Source organism: Sinohyriopsis cumingii, chromosome 12, assembly GCF_028554795.1.
Source record: "Sinohyriopsis cumingii isolate HCF-2022 chromosome 12, ASM2855479v2, whole genome shotgun sequence".
In the NCBI taxonomy this organism is placed as follows: Eukaryota; Metazoa; Mollusca; class Bivalvia; order Unionida; family Unionidae; genus Sinohyriopsis; species Sinohyriopsis cumingii.
The window spans coordinates 69,433,925-69,446,737 of NC_142972.1; the positions used below are offsets into that span (position 1 = coordinate 69,433,925).

The 12,813-nt window shown below is 35.0% G+C and overlaps 1 protein-coding gene across 2 annotated transcripts in view; it reads right to left on the minus strand.

The window, feature by feature from the left end:
• The window catches only part of LOC149786672 (peroxisomal targeting signal 2 receptor-like), a 33,700-nt gene that overhangs the window by 3,250 nt on the left and 17,637 nt on the right, over positions 1–12,813 (minus strand). For both annotated transcript variants that reach the window (XM_089977207.1, XM_089977208.1), the window contains exons 5-8: positions 10,005–10,113; positions 5,623–5,732; positions 3,300–3,413; positions 82–137 (exon numbers count right to left, since the gene is read on the minus strand). In XM_089977207.1, coding sequence (XP_089833333.1) covers positions 82–137; positions 3,300–3,413; positions 5,623–5,732; positions 10,005–10,113 — 389 coding nt within the window. The remainder of the gene's footprint in view (positions 1–81; positions 138–3,299; positions 3,414–5,622; positions 5,733–10,004; positions 10,114–12,813) is intronic.

The window sequence follows — 12,813 nt, forward strand, 5'->3', positions numbered from 1 at the left end:
CTTCAGGTTAGATGCTGAAAAATTCTTGACTGGTTGTATAGGTTTAAAGTATAAAAAAATACAGTTGTGTTTGATACGCACCTGACAGTAAAGTCATATGAACAAGATCCAAGAATCTGACCATCGAAAGGATATGCCTGTGAAAAAAGTTTAATAACTTTATTATGCATGAAACTTTTGCAGAATTTTACATATAAGTGAAAAATTAGAAAATACAGTTTCTTTCTACATGCAAATTTTACAAATTTTATCTATTTATAACAAAAGGATGGAATTCTACTTGACAACTTCTAGAGGTAAAATAAAGAGTAAATAAGGCAATCTTTTCATACTGAAATCAAAAGAGCCACCTGTTTTAAAAACAACAAATTACAGATGTATTATTTTGGTAGGATCATTGGTGGAATCCATAACTGTCAAATATCTTTGTGTTTTACTCATACCATTGTTACTTAAAATAAAGAATCAACAAAAGTTATGCCAATACTGTACAAAAACTGACATTTTGATCCTATTTTGTACAGTCCCATGGAAAGGCAAATTGACATTACCTTGCTATTATGTACAGTTCCACAGAAAGGCAACTTTGTTCTTTTTTAAAAATGTATTAATGAAGGTAATGTGAAATATTTATGCTCATTTTATCAAATACTGCAGATATCCTTCTTCAAATGAACATTTTGGGGGAGTCTGTAGTAACTGCTGCACTAACAATAGGCGTCTTTAGAAACTGTTGCAATAATGATAGGTGTCTGTAGAAACTGTTGCACTAACAATAAATGTCTGCAGAAACTTGCAATAATGAAGGTGTCTGCAGAAACTGTTGCACTAGCAATAGGTGTCTGTAAAAACTTGCACTAAAAGTGTCTGTAGAAACTTGCACTAACATTGTAGGAATGGTTGTAATAATGATAGGTGTCTGTAGAAACTTGCACTAATAGAGTCTGTAGAAACTGCACCATCAATAGGTGTCTGTAGAAACTTGCACTATCAATGTCTGTATTAAACTATTACACTAACATTAAGTGACTGTAGAAACTGTTACAATAATGATAGGTGTCTGTAGAAATTGTTGCAATAAATGATGGGTGTATATAGAAATTATTGCAATAACACTAGGTGTCTGTATAAACTGATGTGATAATGATAGGTGTCTGTAGAAATTGTTGTTGTTGTAGGGTTTAATGCCATTTTTCAGCACACAATAGGCTATACATGGCAGCCAGTATTAATGGTGGAGGAAGAACCAGGGAAAACCCCGAAAAGAACCACCGACCCACAAGAAGCTACTGGCAAGCTTTCTCACATACCCACATTAGCTGAATCTGAGACTCGAACCAATGCAGACAGATGAGATGGCAGTGATCTGTAACGGAGAGCACTTTAGACCACTTGGCCACTCGGGGCCCCCAGAAATTGTTGCAATAAATGATGGGTGTATATAGAAGTTGTTGCAATAACACTAGGTGTCTGTATGAATTGATGCAATAATGATAGGTGTCTGTAGAAACTGTTGAAATAATGATAGGTGTCTGTAGAAACTTACACTAACAATAAAGTGTCTGTAAGAACTTGCAATAATGATAGATGTCTGCAGAAACTGGTGCACTAGCAATAGGTGTCTGTAGAAACCTGCACTAACAGAATGTGTAGTAACTGATGCTCTAACGTTAAGTGTCAGTAGGAACTGTTGCAATAATGACAGGTGTCTGTAGAAACTTGCACAAACAGAGTCTGTGGAAACTGTTGCACTATCAATAGGTGTCTGTAGAAACTGGTACTATCAAAGTCTGTATGAAACTGTTGCACGAACATTAAGTGACTAGAAACTGTTGCAATAATGATAGGTGTTTGTAGAAATTGTTGCAGAAACCCAACATCAACTCCTCAAAGTGCATAGGAACTATGGCCATACTGGAATGAGTCCAAAACCCTATGTCAAATCCTCAAAGAGCACAGGAACAATGGCCATACTAGAATGAATCCAAAACCCTATGTCAACTCCTCAAAGAGCACAGAACTATGGCCATACTGGAATGAGCCCCACCCTATATCATCTCCTAAAAGGCATAGAACAATGGCAATACTAAAATGAGTCCAAAACCCTCTGTCAATTCCTCAAAGAGCACAGAACTATGGCCATACTGGAATGAGTCCAAAACCCTACGTCAATTCCTCAAAGATCACAGAACTATGGCCATACTGGAATGAGTCCAAAACCCTATGTCAACTCCTCAGAGCATATAACTATGTCCATACTGGAATGAGTCCAAAATCCTATGTCAACTCCTCAAAGAGCATAGAACAATGTCCATACTAGAATGAGTCCAAAACCCTATGTCAATTCCTAAAAGAGCACAGAGCAATGGCCATACTGGAATGAGTCCAAAACCCTATGTCAACTACTCAAAGAGCACAGAACAATGGCCATAGTGGAATGAGTCCCATCCTATGTCAACTCCTTAAAGAGCATAGAACAAAGGCCATACTAGAATGAGTCCAAAACCCTATGTCAATTCCTCAAAGAGCACAGAACATGGCCATACTGGAATGAGTCCAAAACCCTATGTCAACTCCTCAAAGAGCATAGAGCAATGGCCATACAAAAATGAGTCCAAAACCCTATGTCAGCTCCTCAGACCATATAACTAGAGCCATACTAGAGAACTTGTATAATACCATAACTAATTTGTTGCTGTTGGACTGAGTAACACTGATGTCTCATTTCTGTTAAAACAGGTGAGTCTAAAAGAATTGATCATATATATTAGTGTGGAGGGTAACATTTGTAATGTATGACAGCTCAATGGGTCAGAATTTTTGGGCAGGTACAAAGTTTTGTCAAGTTCCTGCCCAAAAATTCTGATTGGGGTGGGGATATCCCCAATCCATATAAAATATTTCACATCATTAGTAAGAGCATATGAAGTTAAATTTATATGAACTACTAAGTTGTAAATAAAGATCACTGTTTTCAGTCTGATAAAAATTAAATAACAATCAAGAAACATTGCAGACATTTCTGGCATGACGCCTTTCTCACCTTAGGAAAATAGAATGAGAAAAATAGATCTTAAAGGAACTGAAAATCAATAAAATTTTACAAACAAAAATGTCCGCTAATCCAGTAAGACAATGAATTCCTAAATATGTTGGTGCTGAGAGTTAACTGGATGGAATATGGTTTTTGTTTGCTTCAACAATTCAATGGAATTTACTGGCCATAACATATTATTTTTAGTAACCATAATATGGAAAGACTGAAATGAAAGAACGTGTTAATTCTTTAATTTTCTTACTTTAATTCTACGGACTGCATACTGATGTCCACTTAGCTCTACTGCACATTGTCTAGTGTTTCGGAGGTCCCAACCTCGTATTAAATTGTCCACACCTCCAGAAAATATCAGATTCTGAAACAGTTAGCTTATTTATGCAAACAATGTAGGAAAAGCATAAGAAGCTTTGAAAAGCATTACAACCATTCTTTTCAGACAACTGTTTTCCCAGAGTTGTTTTTTTTATTTTTTATTTCTAACTAGTAATAGCTTGCCCTAGAATTAAAATATATGATAGCAATATGTTTGCAAATCCTTTTCACACATTAAATTCTTTAAGTGGATAAAAAATGCAAACACAAAAAAGCTGAAAAAATAAATTACATTTGTTCACTGGCATGCAGTGTGATTTGACTGTATAATATTACCAAAGTTGTCTTTCTTTACTGTACTAAACAATTCACAAGTCTGCTGAGGTTTGTCCAAGAGAAGTAATTCAGAGTAATTTTTTTCACTAAACATTAAAAATTCACTTTAATTCTCAACCCATAATAAAAATGTACTGCCTTCTAGTCATAGGATAGCAAGAATTGCACTAATTTACTAACACAATAATGCCTAACCATTATCAATCAATGACATCAACATTTGCAATTTTAATTGTATGTATGGGATAGCAGTAAGTAAAACAAATGAATCCCTTGAAGGGACTGATGCTGTACCTTTTCAAAAGAATTTCCAGCAATTTAAGATAAGACCAGTTCTTTTTTTAACTGCTGGATTTAGAAATCACCTCTGATATTTTTGAGCTAGAAGATTTTCAAATTAGCCACTATGGCAGTCATATTGGATACAAGATGGCACCATTTTCATTTTGGAAAAACTAGACACCATTAGAAGGTTTTTGTTGCTATTCCAATGTTGATACATCCATTCAGGAGACTCAGACAAGATTTTCAATATGTTCATTGTGGTGGCAGCCATATCTGAAATCAGATCAGTACGATTTTCAGTCAGGACCCACTAGATATCACAATAAGTGTCTCCTGGTGTTGATTTCCCACATATGAGAAGTAATTACAATATTTTTATGATGGCCTTCTTGGATATCAGACTGGCACATTTTTTATTTTTAGACCAACTGGGCACTACAAAAATTCTTCAGCAAAATTTGAATGCTAATGTGACTTTCCATTTAGGAGGAGTAGTGCTAACAAGTTTTTAAAGAAGACTGCCATGGCAGCCATACTGGATATCAGATCAGTACCATTATCATTTAGGACCAATGAGACATCATAAGAAATCTTCTTGTGAAAATCCCCTGTCAATATTGCTTTCTGTTCTGGTGGGGTGAAAATAACAAGAGCTATGTTGACATTACTTTTTTTAAAGGACAAACTAGACATCATAAAAAGTCTTGAGTCAAAATCCCATGTTGATTTGACCATCTATTTAGGAATAGTAGCAATAACAATGTTTTCAAGATAGCCTCTGTGACAGCTATTATTGGATGTCTGAGCAGAACGATTTTCATTTAGGCCCAACCAGACGTCATATGATGTCTTCTGTTTCAACCCTAAGTGAATACAACTTTGAGGAGGAATAATGTTAACAAGAAGATTTTCAAGATGGCTGCAATGGCGGTCCTATTTTATGTCTAAATTGGCATCATTTTCATTTAAAAGACCAACTATACATAATAAGGGTTCTTTTAATGAAAACCTGATGTTGATATGACCATCCATTGAGGAATAGTAGAAATAAGATTTTCATGATGGATTCTGTGGTGGCCATTGTTGATGTTGGACAGACACCATTTTCATTTAGGACCAACCAGACATGATAACAAGTTGTTTAATGAAAGTCACATGACATGACTTTGAACAGTAACAATAATAAGATTTTCAATATGGCTACTGTGGCAGCCATATTGTGTGCCTAAGCAGCACAATTTTCATTTAGGACCAGCTACATGTTAGGAGGGATGTTTGTATAGTTTCATGGCATTCCTCCAAGTAGTTTCAGAGAAGTAGTAATAAGAAACTTTTTCTAATGGAAAGATGGACATTGGATGGTGGACAACAAACCATCCCATAAGTTTTTCTTGTCTATGAACAAGAGCTAAAAACAGCATGTATAGATAAATGCATGTTGCAGCAATAAACGGTGGGTATGTCATATCTGTAAATCATACTGATTACTTTATATAAAATCCACTGATACATACCCACTTTTGATGATACAACTACTCCACTGATATCCATACAATTTTCAAAATCAAACATATTCTCTTGTTCATTCATCTCTTAAACGTGCAAATATTTTCTCTTGTTAAGACTGGTACCTTGTCATATCTACACCAATCACAGGTCAAGACCTCAGCATTATGAGCTGGTATCACAGTCCGGGCAAACTGGGATTGTCTTGCATCCCAAATACGTAGAGTGTGGTCACCTGGAAGAGCAAAATATCCTTGCTCAAGCACTTTTAAATGCAAACAAGATCCTGGAAATAAACAAACTTTTTCAACATCGACTGGAGAGAAGCCGAAGAGTGAAGAACACACAGACACACACACATATGGATGTATGTACATATGTAAATACGTACGTATATACATATGTATGTATTTATGTATGTATGATCAAACGTCTTAACCACACCACAACATTCAATTTTGACCACACATCGTTTGAACTAGTCCAAACCACACTCACACTGGAGCAAAGGTCAGTCCATTTTTCCTGCCTATACCGCCGTCCTCCTAGTAGAAAAAACAAGCTGATTGAATCTCTCTATTTGGAGCAGTTTCCGAATCTCCTGGAGTATGGAAATTCGATAGGTGGCAACCTGATTATTCTTGGAGATTTCAACTTTCACTATGTCCCAGAAACCCAAACACATCAAAACTCGTAGATTCCATTAATGTTTTCAATCTCAAATAGTCAGTTAACCAACCCACCCATAAACATGGTCACATTTTAGACTGGATTCTTCATAGACCTGATAATAACATTCTAGGGTCCTCCCTGGTATCCCATGAACTTGCAACAGATCACCTCTGCATTAAATGCCATCTTGACATCATTCCCTAACCCTCCACCTTTATCTGCTACTAAGAGAAACCTCTGTATGATAAAAAGAACCAAACTAATGCAAGACATCCGAGAAAACCTAACAATTTGCTTACCTCCTACAGCAGAACAACTCGATAACTGCCTGTGTTCACTGCTCGACAAACATGCCTCAGCTACCAAGTGCAGAGTATCAATCCAAAAGTGTTCTCTTTGGTATACCAGTGTTAGGGACCAGCTTCACACTGCTAAAAGAGACCACCGTAAAGCTGTAAGGCTTTGGCTTTCCACCAGACTCACTATTCATAAGCAAATCTATGAAGCCGCTAAGACGAATGTCACAAATATAGTCCATGCGGCGAAATCAGCCCACTACACTACTAAGATCATGGAAACTTCCAACTGCAAAGAGCTCTTCGAGATTACTAACAAGCTAATGTCAAGGAACAAATCTACACCACTTCCAATTACCTACTCTCCAGTCGACCTTCCAGACATGTTTGCAAATTTCTTCCGTGACAAAGTACAAACCATTAGAGATAAGCTTGACACCACAATTTCAATTGATTCGTCGTCACCATACAGTTGGGATAGAGAATTTTAGCGGCAACCATTTGCAGCATTTGAACCTGTCTCTATGGATTTTGTACGTACAGTCCTGACGAAGAGTGCACCAAAGTCATGTGAACTTGATCCAATTCCAACATTACTGCTGCTTGAGTGCTTAGATCCAGTATTGCCTTCACTAACTGATGTTATTAATACCTCTCTCTCATCAGGGGAATTCCCATCATTTTTCAAAACTGCCATTGTAAAGCCTCTGCTGAAGAAACCATCACTAGACCATAACGATTTAAAAAACTACTGCCCAGTTTCTAATCTCCCATTCATATAAAAAATCTTAGAAAAGTTTGTTCTATCCCAGCTTGTATCTCATCTGAATTCAAACAGTCTTTATAGCAGTGTACAATCTGCATATTGCCCTTGCCACAGTACTGAAACTACTCTTCTAAAAGTAGTTAATGACATTCTCTCTGCTTTGGATAGCGGAAAGATTACAGTCCTCACCCTCCTTGATTTGTCTGCAGCATATGACACAACAGACCATGATATATTACTTCACCATCTCCAGCATGTATTTGGCATTCAAGATACAGCCTTACTGTGGTTCAACTCCTACTGGTCAACAGGACACAAATTGTGTCTGCAAATGGAATACACTCCAGCCCAGTTGATCTATGTTTTGGTATTCCACAGGGGTCTGTTCTTGGACCCGTTCTCTTCATTCTATACACTCAGCCGCTCTCAATGGTCATAGATCATCATCCAGTTGTACGCTGATGACACCCAAATATACAAATCTAGCCACCCAACTGAAGTTGATGCTACCATCCAAGGTGTAGAGAGGTGCATTTCTGATGTGAAATCATGGATGACATGTAACAAGCTGCAGATGAATGATGATAAAACTGAGGCCATTCTGATTATAAAACAAAGAGTTTCTCATTCACATCCTTTACCGCAAACAATAGATATCAGCAACACCAACATTAAATTTACACAATCAGTACAAAACCTAGGTGTTACTCTGGACAGTACTCTCACATTGCACCAACATGTCATGAACATATGCAAGGCTGCATATCTTGAGCTGAGATGCATCAGCTCCATTCGCAAATATCTTTCAGTTGATGCCACTAAAACACTTGTGTGTTCATTAGTACTTTCAGGACTGGACTATTGGAACTCAATTCTGTCTGGTTCATCTCTATATCTACTCCAACAAGTTCAAAACACAGCTGCTCAGATCATACTTAGAGTACCATGATCAGAGCAAACCTCCCCACTGCTCTGTACCCTACACTGGCTATCCATTCGATCCAGAATCAAACACAAAATTTGTTCTCTGTGCTATGTTTCACTGACGGACTCTAGTCCAACATACCTATCCGACCTCACACATGTGGACACACCAGCAAGATACTTATGCTCCTCTTCTGACAATCGTATACTCATTATTCCCACTATGAAAACAAAGTCATATGGACAGCGTTCTTTTGCATACCAGGGCCCAGCAACGTGGAATGAATTGCCCACTGAACTTAGACACAAAGACACAGTGATCACATTCAAAAGGGCTCTCAAAACTCACTTATTTCAACTGCAAGAACAAACTTAAAGACCTAATAATGTTTCCTACCTTAAATATTCTCAGCATGTTTTTTCTGTTTTCTAATTTCATGGTGTTTGTGTTTGTAATCATATCATTATATGTTTTTTATGTTATAGGTGTTGTCTAATGTTGTAAAGTGCTTAGAGCTTCTAAAGATTAGGCGCTATACAAAGTCCTCATTATGTATGCATGCATGTATGTATTAGGGTTGGCATGAGGTAATATGGCACCCTGTATGAAACAGACATTTGCCCCCCACCCCGACAAGAAAACTCATAAGAAATTGATGTAAGTTATGACCAAATAAAATGATTTTCATGCAAAGAAAAAACAAGGTTTTGTTTAATTTTAGCTCCTTTGTATGATTTTCGCACCTCTTTCTTCTTCAATTTGGCACCCCTCTGAAAACAGCTCCCTGTACAAGTGCACTGCTTACACATAGCTTGTGCCAGCTCTGATATATGTTATGTTGGAATAAAAATTCATGGATAAATGATATATGCTTTCAAGAGGATTTAACAGGAAGTATCAATGCTTGCACTTATTTACACTTAACAAGGTTTAACAGGAAATTTTGCTACTTGTATGAAGAAGTATCACTGATTGTATTTATTCATACTTAACACAGATTATTCATTCCACTTTGCATAATCTTACTGAGAATAAAGTGCATTTTTTCACACATTAACAGTTTCTCCTGAAAGAAAGATTGATGCCAATAAGCATTAGATCTAATTTTCATTGATCATGTCATCATCTTTTTTTCAAAACATTTTCAATACTTAAATATTTTATGCTATTTCCTTCTTCTTGCAATCCTTACTTATCTCAAATTTCACTTTAGGAAAGAGAGTAGAACTGGCAGCTACAAAATACAAAATTTTCATATAAGTTCATCACAATCAAATATAAAAAGCTCAATTTTTTTCTAAAAGGGTTAAAATACACCAAAAACATGTAAAATTCATGATTTTATTTTTGAAATGAACTTCTATCTCCACAAACAGTCAAACAAAAAAAAAAAAAGAATGGTCGATTAGATGTGGTGTTTTTCTAGGGCTGTTCCATTTAAACATACATGGTACCCAGGGAAGGCAGTTTCTTAAAATAATATGCCAGGGTACTTTAATTTCATAGAGCTCATATTCAAATGATAAACAAATTCTAAATTGCATATATGGGTGAGTATCATACATGAAAAGTGCCTTCCCTGCGTCCCAGGTATGTTTTACTGGAATAACCCTTTTCTACTCTTCATAGAGTATATTATCTCATTCTTCTTCTGTGGGATAGTCTATACACAGGTAACATTTTGAAACTTAATTTTACCTACAACAGTTATAGGAATATATAATCACATGTATTACAATTTTCTATATCAACTATGTATTAAATATACATACCTTCCTTAAAAAATATATCATTGTACTTGTACCATGTTTTTGAGATATGTGTTAATAGCATATTCTAATCTCTTACCTGAAGCAGATGCAAAGCATCCTGGGATATGTGGTGACCAAACTACACTGTATACTATATATTCATGCCCAACAAATGTACACAGAGACTGACTCCGTCCAATGTCCCACTGAAATTGAAATGATTGCTGATTATAATGTCTCTTGTTACAAATTTAATTTTATCTATTTGATTTACATCATTAAACTAGATTTTTGTTCATAAAACATATTTTCCCTGATGCAGATCAAAAAAATCTAATACTGCAAAGTTGTCAAAAATGTAGAAAAAAATTATACATGTAATTGGATGAAAATATAATCAGATCAACTACATGCATTCAAACACATTACAAAATTTCATCTGTCTACTTAAGTAGTTTTTTCCTAGTCAGGTTAACAAGATTTTTTGTCAAAAAACCCTACCAAATGAAAAATATCTGAGAAATTTGTAAACCCACTTAAACATTGTTTTGTAATTCTCAGAAAATCAAATCAGGTCATCTAAGCACCAATATGACTATCTAATCCGAGAGATTATTTTCAGTCATGCTAATATGTTTTCATCAAAAATATATACATCTAACAAGTTTATAAATATTTTACAAAATTAAGAAACAGCTGTGATCACTTAGAAATCAAATAAGATCATCTAAATATGGATATGCATTCAACCTTTTCTTTGCCTATGTTGAGTGGTTTCTAGTTTATTGTACTAAGGTTTTTGTACAAAAGAGTATAACCATATCTAAAAACAACAAAGAGGTCTTCAATGATTGAAAATATTTAATTAGGTCATGTATATATGCATAACAGTGTGCTTGCTGAATTTAATTTTTTTACACTAAGTAATTTTACACAATTGTTCTAATGACCTTTTCAACAGACACATTTGGATGTAAAGAAACAAAGCAACATTCCCTTCCTACTACTGTAGTAGGGACAAAATAAAGATTTCAATCCATTTTTCTGACCAAAATTTCATTATTGTGAGCTTACTACTTTCTGTAATATTCATAAATCTCCACTGTAGTCACACATTCATTTAGATGGCAATATTTAGAATTAAAAGCAAAATATTTTCAAATCCAATGCTATTGGTACAAAATTGGAAAGATATTTCAGACTGATATACTACAATGAAGATAATTTTAAGTAATAAAATCAGTTAATGAATAATTAATAAATGTTTTTAATTTATAGATCTGCCCTAATTATATGTAACTGGCAATACTTCTGTATACTATTTTCATGGCTAGTCCCCATGTTAAAAGGAGGGAAATGATTAATCGATGTATCTATATTTTTCCTTACTGATACAAGAGGTGACAAACTGATAAAAAATGATACTTCCTCAAAACAAATTACTTTAATCTTCAGTAGTTATGAATTGTTAGTTATTTCCTTTTGAATCTTTAAACTGAGAATTCATCTGACAGCCATAGCAAGTGCATGCACTTATTTATGTCAGTAACAAAGAGAAACTATTGAAAACACACACCTGCCTTATACAAATTAGCAAACACAAGTTGACTAATCCACCCCTCCTTCACCAATTCCATGCTGATTATTTTATCTTGTCAGCATGCACAGCTACAGATAACATATAATAACTTAAAATTTAAAAATTTCACTGATCATTTAATAAACACTTGTATGCAAAGTTTTGCTGTTGTTTTGCATCTTGTCTGCTTGTAGCAAATATGAAGGCTACACTTCTAGTGTCATGCAGTGAACCATGTTACATTAAATTCTGATCAGTGGTTCTTGTTTGTTGACATTCATAGTAAAACAAAAACCATCAATCAGAGACTGCAGCTTACTGACTGTGTGACACACCAAAAGTACTGGCATTCAAAGTCAGTCTAAACAGATACACAGCAACAGAGAAGCTTTACACAAAAATGGCCATTAAATGATCTTAAAGTATTTAAGGGCTGTTCCAGTAAAACATATACCCCCCGGGGGGAAGGCACTTTCAAATTCAACCAACCCACAATAGAAGCAATTGAAAAAAATTATGATCCACCGTCAGATGTGTTTTAATCGAAAAACACTGCCCCCTACAGAAGCATATTTTTTAAACATAATTTCTGGCTGTGGGTTATTGGGCAGTAGAAGCGATTTTAATATTGGGTTGGGGACGGAAGCGATTTAAATGACAGCTGGCTGGAGGTAATCTACTGAATTCTTATACATCATATAATCTACTGCATCTTTTTATTTGTATTCATTCATTATAATCAATCTTTTGTCCTCTTGTTGGTTTGTCTGTCAGCCAAGTATGTCTCTGATTCTGTGAAATCACAAATTTTCATGGTGGCTTATTATTTGTAGATGTCATTGATCAGTCCCTTAATCCTACTAATTTAACATCCATGAATACAGATTTTATAATAGATATTTCTATTCTAATACAGAAATCATGAATTTGTATCCTTACTAAACTGTGTGTTTACTAAAGTGATCACAATGTCTTGCTATTTTTCTTTGTTCTCAGGCACGCTGCTTTTGATTAGAATAATAGTTTCATCTTGTATTGCTTTAAATGTGTGGTCAGATTCTACGATTCCTTGTTATTATTTTTGTCAATACAGTAAATGTTTTGGAAAACTTATAATACATGATTTGTCAGAAAAAAACCCATTGATGCCTGTGAAAGCAATGTTGCATTATTTCTGTCTACTTTTAAACTATACCCTTTCTTGTAAGAACATCTTTTTCAGTTACCGATGTCTTATTTTTATGCCTTGTTGCAAGACTAATATAAAGTTAAAAAAATAAATAAAGCAAGTCAAACATTTTTATATCATAGGTTAGATTTTGAAAAA